The sequence below is a fragment of the Ursus americanus genome, chromosome 28 (genome assembly GCF_024610735.1).
Source record: "Ursus americanus isolate L20-20 chromosome 28, mUrsAme1.1.p, whole genome shotgun sequence".
NCBI lineage: Eukaryota > Metazoa > Chordata > Mammalia > Carnivora > Ursidae > Ursus > Ursus americanus.
Window position 1 is genome coordinate 29,968,338 of NC_142154.1, and position 13,596 is coordinate 29,981,933.

Genomic DNA, 13,596 nt, shown 5'->3' on the forward strand with positions numbered 1-13,596 from the left:
GGAGGAAACGTGTCCTCAAAGCTTCCTCTTATTTATGGACGCTCCGGTTTCACAGAGGGTAAGCAGAAACCACAGTCCACGGTTCCCCAGGGCCAAGGGAGTGGAGGAGCCCCGCCTCGCTCCGTCACGTGGCCAGAAGAGCCCTTGGCACGTGACCCATCTCGCTCTAGGCCAATCAGCTTCCGCAGGGGCGGGACACCGAGTCTGAGGGGCGGGAGCATTAGTCGAGGCCCCTCTTCTCGCGAGCCTTGCCGCCGTCTCTCCTTAGCCGCCCACGGCCCGGAGAGAAGTTCTCGCGAGGCTTGGGCGCTGCGGCGGTAGGAGGAGGACGGAGAAGGACGGAGCCTAGCTGTTGCTGCCTCCCTCGCTCACTCCCTCGCGCACTCGCCCGCCCCCTCCCTCCCTCCCCTCCCTTCCCCGGCCCCGGCTCCGGCCCCGGCCCTGGCCCATTCGCTGTTCGGTCTTCCGCAGGGAGGATGTCGGGCTCGTCGCTTCCCAGCGCCCTGGCCCTCTCGCTGTTGCTGGTCTCTGGCTCCCTCCTCCCAGGGCCAGGCGCCGCTCAGAACGGTAAGCGGGGTGCCGGGGGCGGGCCGGGCGGGGGCCGAGGGACGCCGGCGACCGGAGGAGGCCGTCCCGGGCCGGAGGAGGTGCCGGAGGAAGGGGAAGAGGGCCGGTCGAGAGTCTGAAGGGCTGCGCACCCGAGGGGAGATGCCGGTTGGAGTTCGAAGAGGCGCGGGTGTGAGAACCGAGGCTCCGGTCCGAGAGGTGGGGGCGTCCGTTAGGAGCCTGAGGTGTTGCTGACTTAGAGGCTCCGCATCGTGGAGCTCGTCTCTCCGAGTCGGGGAGGGGACACCGGGAAGCCGATGTGAGGAGCTGGAGTAGCGGGGGCGGATGAGGAGGGGGCGCAGTTTTTAAAGAGGCGGTAGAAGACAGGTATTTGTGTTTAAGGCGACGGGAGTGGTGTCAGCCAGGCACCCCAAGAGAACGGGGGTCCTGGGCACTGGGGTCGTCTAAGAGTCTACGGGGGCCCCTGAGACCGGTGACAGCCTTAAAAAATAAGGGAGACTCTGGGGGGAGGGGAGTCCTGAAGAATACTGAGCAGAGTACTAGAGCCCCAAGGAGGGGTAAAGACTCAGGGAACCTTGGATGTGGAGGTGGAGGGAAGGTAGGTGGAAAGCTAAGGTAGTGGGTTGACTGCAGTAAGGGATCTGGAAAGAGAAGCAGCTGTGGCTCTAGACGAGATGGGGGAAGAGGGCTGGGTTTGCTAAGGAGGGTGGAGTGTTGGGCATTCTAGGGTAGTGGTTGGGAGAGCAAAAAGGAGTTTCTAAATAAGGAGAGGAAAAATGAGCAGAGGATGGGGAGAAAGCGTTGAAACTGAGGTAGGGGGAATATTTATTAGAGCAAAAAGGGTGCCTGGGTACAGAGATGGGGGTGGGGGAAAGACAAAATAAGGGAAGGGAGTAAAATGCAGGAAGCCGGGGGTGTAATGTTGGTTTGCAGTGTGGAGGAGGGACGGGAGGAGCTGCTGAGTTGTGGCGAGTGCTGTATGATATTGTTTAGGCCTTTGGGAAGGCAGAGACACATAACTGGAACTGCAGTGGTGGGACTGAATCTGACTGGGGAGAGGGAGATGGAGGAAGTGGGTTTTAAAGATCTGAAAGTTTCAAAGCAGAACAGACATTATTTCTGAGGACCATGAAAGTAGTTCCTGAGATGGGTGCAGTGTATAGTGGAAACAATTAGGTTTTGAACTGAAGCTCTTTAGAGAAGATGGAGAAATCGTGGGAAATCACTGTGATGGGGGAGCAAGACAAAAAATATTCTGACTGGTGAAGACGTGTTACAATTCAGCTGCTGAATTGATCTTTCAGAGGTACTGTGAACTAGTTTCTGCTTTTGTGGAAACAGCCTTTAAGAGGTTTAAAAATATTTTTATAGGAAAGAATTTGAGAAGTCCCTACTAGAGAGTGAACTAGAAATTATTTTTGCCAATTATTCAGTGTCCTGTTATACTGGAACAATTTAAAATTACTTGTTAGAATAGTTGGAATTTAATGGCTTTCATTTTTAAAAAAATCAATGATGAAGCCAATGAAGGTAAGGGTTTATGGAGAGTCTGGGCTTAAAATGCTGAAGATTACAGTGAAAATATATCAATAAAGGATAGAAAAAGCACCATCAGTTAAATATAAGTGTTGTTTGTACCAGATTGCACTAATCAAGTCTTATGTATGCTTCATGGCCTTGAATTATCACTGCAGGGGTCAGGAAGGAAATATTTTTCTGTCTCTAACATTGAATATATGAAGTCGGTTGGGTATTTTTCAGTTTCCTCCGAAGCATGAGGCCACTGTGGAAGGCGGGGTAGAGTTAGTCTGATTTGTCTCGTCAGTTTTTAGTTTGTGTTAACAATATGGCTTGAAGGAGCCCAATAGTAATTTCACCTATTTGATTTGTGGAAATAGCATGGTGTCATTTGGCATGATAGGTGAGAGATTCTTGATCTTAGCATGTTTAATCTCTGTGCTATGGCTTAGCTTTCAATGATTTATAATACGGCAAAATTGTAGTTTCTTAGCAACTAAAGCAATGTTTTTGGATAGGCCTACCAAAGACTCGACTGGCTATTCTCAGTGATATGTGTTCTAAATATGGCATAGTGCAGCTTTTCCTTGAAATGAGCTTGAATTCAGTCATATGACCTGACTGGTGAAGTGAAGCTGAGCCCTGTAGTTGACCCAAATGGATGTAAATTTAATTTAAGAAAGAAATGGCTGGGTTTTTTTTTTTGTGTTTGAGTCCGTGTAGGTAAGGATGCCATTTGATAGCTCTCTATAATATGTTTTATGATAAGATTCATGCTTTCAACTGGTAATAGCCCTGCAAGAGTCTGACCTCTTGTCATGGAGTTTGTATTTTCTTATGGTGCATCAGAAATGGATACCATGCTTTGTATGATGTCAAAATGTTAGATTATTTAAAATGATGACTTAGGGAAAAAACCTCTCAAACCTAAGTGTTTTTGGATTAGGTATGTGGTAGTTTAGAATGATTATAAATGTTTTTCAAAAGGTCTCTTTCATTTTTCCTAAAATGAATTGTTTGGACTGATGACACTCATGGCCTCTTGCTTCTCAGCTGTGACCCATTACCGTAGAGACTCAGGGTTTTCATTCAGATAGACTTTCTCATCCAACTTTAAGACTTTTAGGACCACAGTTTAAAGTAAAATCCTTAGTTAAGGTGTTGGTTTTTTTATGTATCAAGAAAGATCTAATTCATTTTAAAGGAGGAAACTTGTTTAAAAGTAAAAAGTAACTTAAAAAGTAACCTTTCTGATAAAACATTGAAAAACTTCAGACTTTCAAATTGAATGAGGGTGAACCAAGCGATATTGTTTGGTGATCAAGAGCACAGCCTTTGGATCCCGATAGACCTGGGTTTGAGTCCGGCTCTTCTAGGTAAGGGATCTTGTATAAAGTGCTTAATACTTCCAAGCCTCAGTTTTATTATCTGTAAAAGGAAGTTTATAATAATGCCAATCTCCTAGGGGTGATGCGAAGATTAAATGAGGTAATGGCTATAAAGCACTTTGATTTCTGCCTGGCATATAGTGAGTTTTAGTAGGGAGTGAATTTTTACTATATGTAACACTTGTTACTATATGTAACATATGTTACTATATGTTACTATATGTGCCATATGCTACATTATGTAGCATAACAGTAACTATATGTACTAAATGTTTGCTCACTATAGTAAGTGTTCGCTGTTACTGTTATTATCCCTTAAAAAGCATTATTACTTGTTTTTCATCATGTATATGTTGAGCACTTAATAGTTAATGCTGCTCACTATCTTGAATAAAATTAAGTAGGCCATTTTGAAGGCCCTGAACAGAGAGATTTGTGCTTATGTAACTTTAAGTGACCAGCTGCGCTGTGTCTGCAGTTGCAAATGCTGGTGAGGAAGTTTATATTTTCATTGTCGGGGAGATTTCATGCCTTTCTTTTTCTTTCAGTGAACTAAATATCTTTCATATGGGTTAGGTATCATCTTTTCATAGAATCCCATTGTTGTGGAAAAGAGAAGTGGAGGGTAGTGCCTGGCACATAGTGGGAGTGTTGGAGATGTTAACTAATGAATGAATGTGGAGTGGAGTGTAAAAATGCACTATATTCATACTGAAAATATAAAGTTGGATAATTAACAGTGCTTAGTGGGAGAAAAGGAGTCTAATGAATTTTATTATCAATGAGCAACATTTTAAGAAACCATTTTGCTTGGGTGATACTAGATAGTTGCGAACATTGTCATTTGTAACAGTGCCAGTATTAGCAATAGATGATTCACAAATCTTTTTCTTTTCTGTCAAGTGCTGTTTGCTTCGGTGGTTTGGCAGTTTTCTCTCCCTGAGTATGTTTTTAGACATGTACTTGCTATTGATTGTACCTCTCTTCTTTGCATGAACCGAAATGAGTCACAGAAGGCAGATGTTACCTATAGCATCTGTGGTGCAAATGACATGCCAGATGTCAAGTAAGGAATCTTAATTAATCCAAATAAGATTTTAAATGACCAGAAGAAATAGTTTGCCTTGGAATAAAGCATTTCCTAAGGAGATTATAAGCCTCCAGTCTCTCAGGCAACTGACAAGTGTCACTACTAATAGAATCGAGCACCTAGGCATGAAGAATTGGTCCTGGGTCTCTGGTGGAAAGGCCATGTTGCTAAGTCAGGATCCTTCCTGGGCTCTTAGTCTTTGTTTTTCAAGGTTACTGGTTTCAAATTAGAAAGAGATGCAGATGGGGTTTTTGTGTTGTCAGACTTAATAGAGCTGACCTGTTAATACACCAAGGTTTAAGAAAATAAAAGCCCTTAAATATCAATGTGCTCCACAGGCCAAGCATTTGCCACAAATTAAGAGTGAAGATCATTGCAGGTCTGACTCTGAGTGAGTTATACCAATCCTCTTGAGAAATTAGACTGTTTTGCCTTGAAGAAACCCCTTTCTTTTTCCTCAATACAATTTTGATGTGAAATATTTTCTCTAGAGTATATCTTTAGACGTTAGTAAAAGGCAAAATATTACTGTATTGTCTTTATTATTTTCTTAAAAAATAAAAGTAATTGTTTAACTGGGTTTGCAAAGATGAACAGATATGACTAGATAAGTGTTCCAACGATTTGGACATGTTTTCATTCACTTAGTTTGAGGTACTTTTTCAAAGTAAGATGTGTGTAAAATCTGATACTTTGCTGGATCTATGTGAAAGTTTTTGTTTAGAAGACAGTTTGGGAAGGTAACAAGTAGCTAACATCTACACAAGTGAAGTGTAGAAAAACAATGACTATGTTGGATATTTTGCAGATGTTCAATTGAAGTTTGAGTAAAATTATGCAAATAAGTTTCGGAAGAGGTGAATTCTGTGAAAAATTTTCTGCATCTATTCCATTTTTGTTTACAGCGAGAGCACAATCTGGACAGGATCAGAAGTAGAGAATGAAGTTCTAAGAGAAAGGCAAAGACAAGAAAGGCTACAGTAGTACAAGGAGAAAAGTAGGATGTAAGATTGAGGAATAAATCTTCATTTGAGGAGCATCTGGAAAAATAGAATCTGTCAGAAAAGAAATAGAGCAGGGACCTCTAAAATAAATTCACACATCAATGTTTTAAAAAATGGTATAAAAATCACCTCCTGTGAACAGTTGGCTTACCTTTCAGTGTGTCTCTTTAAACAAAACATTATCATTTTACATGAATTTTTTAAAATGCCATTGATGACATGGAATTTAATTTTAAGCACCTTAGATAATGCATTTTTAAACTTGTTTGTGAGGTTTTTGTGAATTTTTTTTCAGAATTCCTGATTTTAGTTGGTAAGGATTAGCTTTGGGAAGGTAGGAAACCTCTCCAGTAAAATTAGTTGATTTATAAACTGTTCGATTTTATAGTCATATATATGGACCTCTCATTGAGTTTAAAGCGAAATATTGCGGTGATCTTATGTAAATCATTATTTCTGTATAAAATGTCTGTTTTTCAAGAATTTATTCAATTTAGGAGAGGGAGTCAAGATTTGTACCTAATTCCAGTTTATGTTATCTAAAACTGAGAGAGGCCTTTTTTGTTTGTTTTTATGTAAATACAAAGATACACATTTATTAATCAGACCTGATTAACGAGGTTATTTTGACCTGATTGGCTCAGAACTTTTAATTGATCTGTGTAGAAATGGGGTTTAAAGAATTTCATAAGTATCTACATTTATTTGCATGCAGTAAATTAGTGGGAGACAGGTTTAATGTTCCTCCCCACCTGCTGGTTTTTTGTTTCTTGTTTTAAGCTTGAAGTTGTAAAAACCCAGTCCTATCTCTTCCTTAAAACAGATTGTGGTCAGCTTTGATGGAAACACCTTGTGTTAAGTTCCTTGTACTAAAAAGTAGTGAATGGTATTCTTTTGCATTTCTGAAAACAATTATGGAATGTTTTAAGACTGGCTTTCTTTCCAAATAATCCTAGTTACTAGAAGCTTGTGGTTTATTTTATGGTATTTTCCAGAAATATATCAGTTTTGATAGGCTTTGTTTCCCTTTGTTTTACCTTACTTTATATCGTTACACCCAAGTATTGCTTCACATTGACTAGACAATGAAATATAAATGAGATGATGTGGAATCATTCTGAAAGTGTCAGGGTTCTAAATATATTATGTAAGTTTCTATTATCAGAAAACATTAAGTTACAGATTGTACCAATAATTTTAGTCCTATCCAAATGTATACTCACATTCTAAAAGTGATTAAATGTAAAATACTGTACAAGACAAAATGTCAAGTCCTTTTCTGATAGAATACTAACAAGGCAAAATGTTCCATATGCAGTATGATACAGTAAAAAAAGTAAGTGTGCTTGTTATATAAATTGTTACGCCATTGATTCTTCTTTTCTTCCTCATACAGTATTTGAAAATCACTTTGACTAGATGATGTCTAAATTCCCTTCCAGTTCTAAAATTACACAATTCACCTTACAGCTTAGGTACCTCTCATGTGTAAAGGGCCTAGGGAGAGAATGCTTTATGTTTTAATAAGTGTTTAGAAACTTACTTTTTGGAAATAAGAAAAACTGATTTTTGAGGCATGCACTGTTTTGAAATCCAACTGCCTGTAAAACCTACTTGAGACAACATTTGTAGTTTTTGTTTCAAGGAAGGCAGAATGGTGTGTTATAGAGCTCTTATATTAAACTCACTGGGAAAATTTCCAGTGTGAATTAAACATTTCAAGATATGAAAATCACTGCCAGGTAGGTATTTTGTGTTCTTTCTGCTGGTTGACTATTGTAGAGACAATGAAGAGACAATGAGGTACACTTAAATAATTGTATTATCCGTTGAGGTGGTTTGTTTTCTATTCATGGCTTTGTTTCTCCTGTCTCTTATGTATTTTTTTAGACCTCTAAACCTTTCCGTTATAGTTGAACAAGGCAATCTAAGTATTAACCTGAATTAAATCTGAGGAAGTTCTTAGATTTATAGTCCTTAGGAACAGTGTGTTCAGGTCTAAGTTTATAAATTTATTCATTTTACTTCTTTGTATTTGTTAAGTAGGTCCATTTCCTTGTTTTCTTTTTTACATTTTTGTTAGAATTTCAAACATATAAAAAGTAGAGTGAATAATATCATAAACTCCCATATACCATAATCTAGTTTCAAGAGTTATAAGTACATCCTTGCTGCTTATTAATCTAAAAATAACCTGAAAAATTAACATTACAACTAAAATTTTCTAGATGCTGAAGTGCAGTTAGTAGGGATTAGCTTATATTAGTAAAATAGAAATAATTTGGCTCACAATTATGTTGAAATGATTCTAAAAATATAAAAGCTCTTTAGAAAAAGGCTTTCACACTTCTGTTTGTGATCCAGAAATATAGATTTTATTTGTCACTAAGTATATGCACAAGTATGTAACATTTTGTATAATATCTGTACTCTGTAATGTATATGAAGAAAACTATTGTGACCTTCTGGCTCGATTTCATAATTCATTAATAGATGGTGAGACTCAACAGCATTTTCTAGTGTGGAGTAGTTTTGGGTGGTTTTGTTTTTTTATATGCTATGTTAGTCTGGAATAATATGATTATAAACACTAAGGATTTTCATGAGGCATTTGTCAGTAATATCAACATGTACTGTAAATAAGGAAAGTATAATGTTGAATTAACACATTAGCCATTACTTACATAGTATTGACCTTTTTTTTCCTGTCTGAACTTGGGACATAGGGGAAGCTACAGTAATTTGAATATCATAATTAAAGCATAAGTTTCTTAGTATGTTTAGTTGTCCTTTTTATTTATTTTTTTTAAGATTTACTTGAGAAAGAGTGAGAGCGCATGGAGGGCAGGGTGGAGGAGCAGGGGGAGAGAGAGAATAGAATTTCAAGCACACTCCTTGCTGAAGCCAGGGCCCCACGCAGGGCTCGGATCTCAGGACTCAGATCACGACCCGAGCCACCCAGGTGCCCCTTTAGTTGTCCTTTTAAATTAGAACTTCTGTTCCTTATTCCCTAGCTCCTGCCTTTGAGTTATTGGTTGAGTACAGGATTAGAAGCACTGCCTGTTTATTCAGAATTGAATGCTTACTCTGATGGCGTTGTCTGAGGCACTTTGCTGGTGAGTACAGAATGACTTGAGCACTGGCCACAGGGAAGGAGGGAAAAAGAAAACAGAAGCATCACTGAAGAATCATTAGCCTTTCATGTTTAAGATCCTAGAGTAGCAAGTTTACTCATTTTTAGATACTGCTTGGAGGGAAAAAAGATAACAATATGTCCTTATCCTGTGTTGGCGACTATCTGAATACTTTTCTCTCTCTCTTTCTTTGAACGATTTTATTTTTTAAGTAATCTCTACACCCAGTGTGGAGCTTGAACTCAAAACTGAGATCAAGAGTCACGTGCGCTACTGACTGAGCCAGCGAGACTTTCAAAAGTAACATAGATTGAAGGAATATGTTAAATTTCACTGAGGTTTTTTTTCAATTATACAAGTTTAGCAGGTTGGAAACCATTGTGGAACAACTGGAAAAATAGTGTAGCAGCTCCAGCATTGAAATTATATTTGTTGATGCTGAATATCAAATCATTCACCAAGGAAGATGAAATAAATGGCCTTAATGCAAACCAGGAAACTGCTACCTAGAAAAGAGCAACTATAAAGAGGTTTCACATAACTTCCAGGGAACTGTCATTGAACTATGCTTAGACAAATAACCTAGTGATCACATATCAAAATTATGGTACTACTAACAGTGTTACTGTTTTCTTACTAGGATAGAACTCTAAGTAATTATGAACACTTTCCAACCACATTTAAGATAAAATGCAGTTAATTCTACATTGATGGTCGCATAAGCCTTAGGAGAAAAGCCTGAAGGAGTTAAATTTAGGGAAAGGGAGCACTAGGGGGATGTGATTATCTATTAATACCTTCAAGATAGCAGTGTAAATGAAGTAAGGGAATTAAGCAGTCTCCAAAGATGGATGGGCTGTATCAAAGAGCAGTGGCCTAGAGCACAAGGAGGAGAAAAGTATAGGTTTAGTATTAAGATGATTTTAATGAAACTAGCAGAAGAATAGTTATTTGCACTCATTGTCAGAGCTGTTTATAAGTAGGGCAAAGAGCTGGTTGAGAGGAGAGGGGCCTCATAAAACAAAAGGGAGGATTTCTTTCTGTTACATCTAGTACTTAAGAGGTCAATAATAGAAAAAAACTTTCATGGAAATGAATATGAAGTGAAATGGGATTTCCAGAAGTTTCTAAGGGTCAGAAATTAGTTTCCAACACTAAAGTTCTAGGATTATGAATTCAAGAAAAATGGCAGATTAACTTTGGAATCCATTAAAGTAGCTTTTAAGATTTGCCTGTAATACTGAAAACAGGATTCTGTTTATTATAATCTTTATGAACGACTTTTTTTTTGTTTAGTTATAAAAAACCTACATTATGAAACTTTTCAGATTTGGGTTTTACACATAGAAGCATAAACTGTCATAAGAGTTCGTACTTCATGGAACCTAGTCAAAGCTTAACCTTTGGCTCTTAGAAAATAGGCGTTGTGGGGTGCCTGGGTGGCATAGCGGTTGGGCGTCTGCCTTCAGCTCAGGGCGTGATCCAGGCGTTCCGGGATCGAGCCCCACATCAGGCTCTTCCGCTATGAGCCTGCTTCTTCCTCTCCCACTCCCCCTGCTTGTGTTCCCTCTCTCGCTGTCGAATAAATAAATAAAATCTTAAAAAAAAAAAAAAAAGAAAATAGGTGTTGTTTTTTATATGGTAAATGTCAGCTCTTAAAGAAAGCCTTATGGACAGGAATAGAGCACAGCCAGACTAACTCTTTAAGACTTCATTGGTCAGAATTCTGCTGTGATAGAAGCCCTAGCTTGTTCTTTGACTGGGAGCTGATGCTGTAATACTTTGGTAGAGGTGAGAGCTCGCTTTAATTAGTTCAGAGTATAGGGCTGCCAGATAAAATGTAGGATGCTCAGTTATATTTGAATTTCAGATAAACAACAAAGAATTTTTGTTTGCTAAATCTGGCAACGTTAGAAGAATGTCTTTTTTTTTTTTTCTATTTTGATTTTCCATTTAGAACTTAAGTGACAAAGCATCTTGTAATTTGGTGGGTTTTGTGTATTAAAAGAAATCTTTTTAAAGTAGATTTAATATGACCAAAATTGTCATATTAAAATTTGCATATTGTCATATTGCAAATTTTGTGTGAGAAAATATAGTTTAGGGTAGTGTTTTAGTTTGGTTACATCGCATTTCTATATATGTTTTCTTCAATTCTGTTATATTTGACAGAGTAGGTTTTTTATTTATTTTTTAAAAATTGAAGCTATTTTCAGGAAGGATGTGAGCACAAGCTCTTAGGTGGTTGTATTATCAACTCCCCTCCTTTCTCCTTACCTAGAATATTTTAAAATTTAGGGCACTGTTGCCTGAGAGCATATGATAAAGATGATTCTGGGGCTATTCGTTCAAGGATTGTACTTATTCAGATTTTTACCCTGGCGCTTGGAATATATTTGCATTCTTAGCATGGAAGAAGAGAAATGTATGAATGAAGATGTGACTTACCACACACCCTTTTCCTCCTAGTGGGTTCTATTCTAATTTTCACTTTCTGAATTATAACCACCTGATTTAGAGAGTCAGAAAGTAGATGTTAGCTCTGCAGTTGAGGGATGTGATTTCTTTACAGGTAAGTTTTAATACTAAGAAAAATCATGGTTTCATGAGCTTTAATTACAAGGTCTTCGACCAGAAGTGTGTCTCTATATATTAGGAATTCATATAAGAGATTTTACCTTCTGTCATTTTGGTGTGGGCCAGGGTGAGGCATCTATAAGAATAACAAGAATTGAACAATGTGTAGGTTCCAGGTTGGAGGGCGCCTGGGTGGTACAGTCAGTTAAGCATCCAACTCTTGGTTTTCAACTCAGGTCATGATCTTGGGGTCCTGGGATCGAGCCCCCATTGGGCTCCATGCTCAGCAGTGAGTCTGCTTGAGATTCTATTCTCCCTCTCCCTCTGCCCCTCCTGCTTGTGCTGTCTCTTTCAAATAAATAAATCTTTAAAAAAAAAATAGGTTCCAGGGTGAATTAAGTAGCATAAAACATGATCATACCTATACTTACACATATTTATTTGAAATATATTTAAGGCAGTTTTAAGAGGTGTTCAAAATAATTCATGGTTTTTATGAAACTAGAAAATTAGTGTAGCTTAAATTTGATGTCTAAACTCAGTTGGAGACCATATTACAAGATAAACTGATACTCTGTCCCCACTGTGAATGTAAAATGTAAATAATGGGGCGCCTGGGTGGTACAGCGGTTGAGCATCTGCCTTCGGCTCAGGGCGTGATCCCGGCGTTGTGGGATCGAGCCCCACGTCGGGCTTCTCCGCTGGGAGCCTGCTTCTTCCTCTCCCACTCCCCCTGCTTGTGTTCCCTCTCTCGCTGGCTGTCTCTATCTCTGTCGAATAAATAAATAAAATCTTTAAAAAAAAAAAAAACTGTGTAAAAAATGTTATTTTGTGGGGCAGTGTAGTTGAATAGAAAAAGCACTGGATTTGGCAGTAGCCTTGAATTCCTATTTCCATTTTAGTTGCTATGGTTTCTATTTTTAAAATTAGGTTAGTACTTAATCCATAGGGGTTTCATTAAATTAAATGATAATGTGTGGGAAAGTGCTTTATAAACTATCATATTGTAAAGTGGCATGTATGTATATCTTAGAGTTATAGGGCCTTGTACTTTATGAAGTATTTACCCTTATAGGTTAACTGCAACTCTGGTGGTTCATAGGAAATTGAAGAGGAAAATAAAGTGCAATTGAAAAGGGCAAGATTATTTCAAGGTTGGTTTTTCTGACAAATGATGACTATATCTTAGAATGTGTATTTTATTTTATTTTATTTTATTTTATTTTATTTTATTTTATTTTATTTTATTTTATTCTTTTTAGAGGTGAGGGAGGGGCAGAGGCAGAGGGAGAGGGAGGGGGGGAGAGAGAATCTTAAGCAGGCTCCATACCCAGCATGGAGCCCGATGTGGGCTCTATCACAACCCTGAGATCATGACCTGAGCTGATATCAAGAGTTGGACACTTAACTGACTGAGCCACCCAGGTGCCCCTATTATTATTATTATTATTTTTTTTTATACTGTGTTTCACTGAATTATCCTTCCTCTCCTGGGGAAGGCTGATACTGAATTTCTATAATCTTTGAAGTGTGCTTCCCAGTATTGCTGTCATCTCAAGTTAAATCTGGTTATAGGGACATCCTGTTATCCCTCATCCCCATTCCTTCCTTGCCCTAGATAGATGACAGAAAGTAAAGTCAAATATGTTTTGTTTCCTCTTTCTTAACACATTTTTGTAACTCTCCTTTACTATCCTGAATGAAATTCATAGATATTTTACCCTACATACACATTAAGAAAAAAAAATGTAATGCCCTAAATGTAATACAAAGGAGAAAATAACTAATAATAAAATATTTAGTTTGGTCTGAATCTTCAGGCATGGCTGCACAGGAAGGCAATCAGGTAGCCTACTGTTTATATATCCATATGTAGAAAAACCAAGAATGTGACAGTTTACAAATGCAGACTGATGTAGTCTTGCTGTAAAGGTGACTCAAATACCACAGGTGGCACTGCTATTGACAATGTCATTTTCTGAGAAGGTGAACAACTTTTGGTGAAGTTCCAAATGAAACAAAGTCCAGTCTATTCTCACTCTACATAGTAATTGCATTCCTGGAAAATTGAGTGATGATTAAAACCATGTAAGAATACTTTGTGTGTTATATTTAAAACAGGTTCTAGGCTCAGAACAAATTTTTCATCTTGAATGCCATTTGAAAGTTGTGTGGGAAGAGGGACAACTCTTTGTTGTTCAAGACATTTCCTATTTTGTGAGATGTTGAGGATCCCTGGACCTGGCCCACGAGAGGCTAGTAGTCAATCATGTGTCAACCAAAAATACACCCACAAATTTCCAGAAAGCTCCATAAAA

General features: G+C 38.4%; 1 protein-coding gene across 2 annotated transcripts in view; it reads left to right on the forward strand.

The window, feature by feature from the left end:
- Window positions 1-302: 302 nt before the first annotated feature.
- NPTN (neuroplastin) overlaps window positions 303-13,596 on the forward strand; it is a 68,064-nt gene continuing 54,770 nt past the window's right edge. Inside the window, exon 1 of one of the 2 annotated variants that reach the window (XM_087856798.1) lies at window positions 303-567. In XM_087856798.1, coding sequence (XP_087712924.1) covers window positions 477-567 — 91 coding nt within the window. In that variant the 5' untranslated portion in view covers window positions 303-476. The remainder of the gene's footprint in view (window positions 568-13,596) is intronic. The other variant, XM_087856797.1, reaches the window with a different exon arrangement.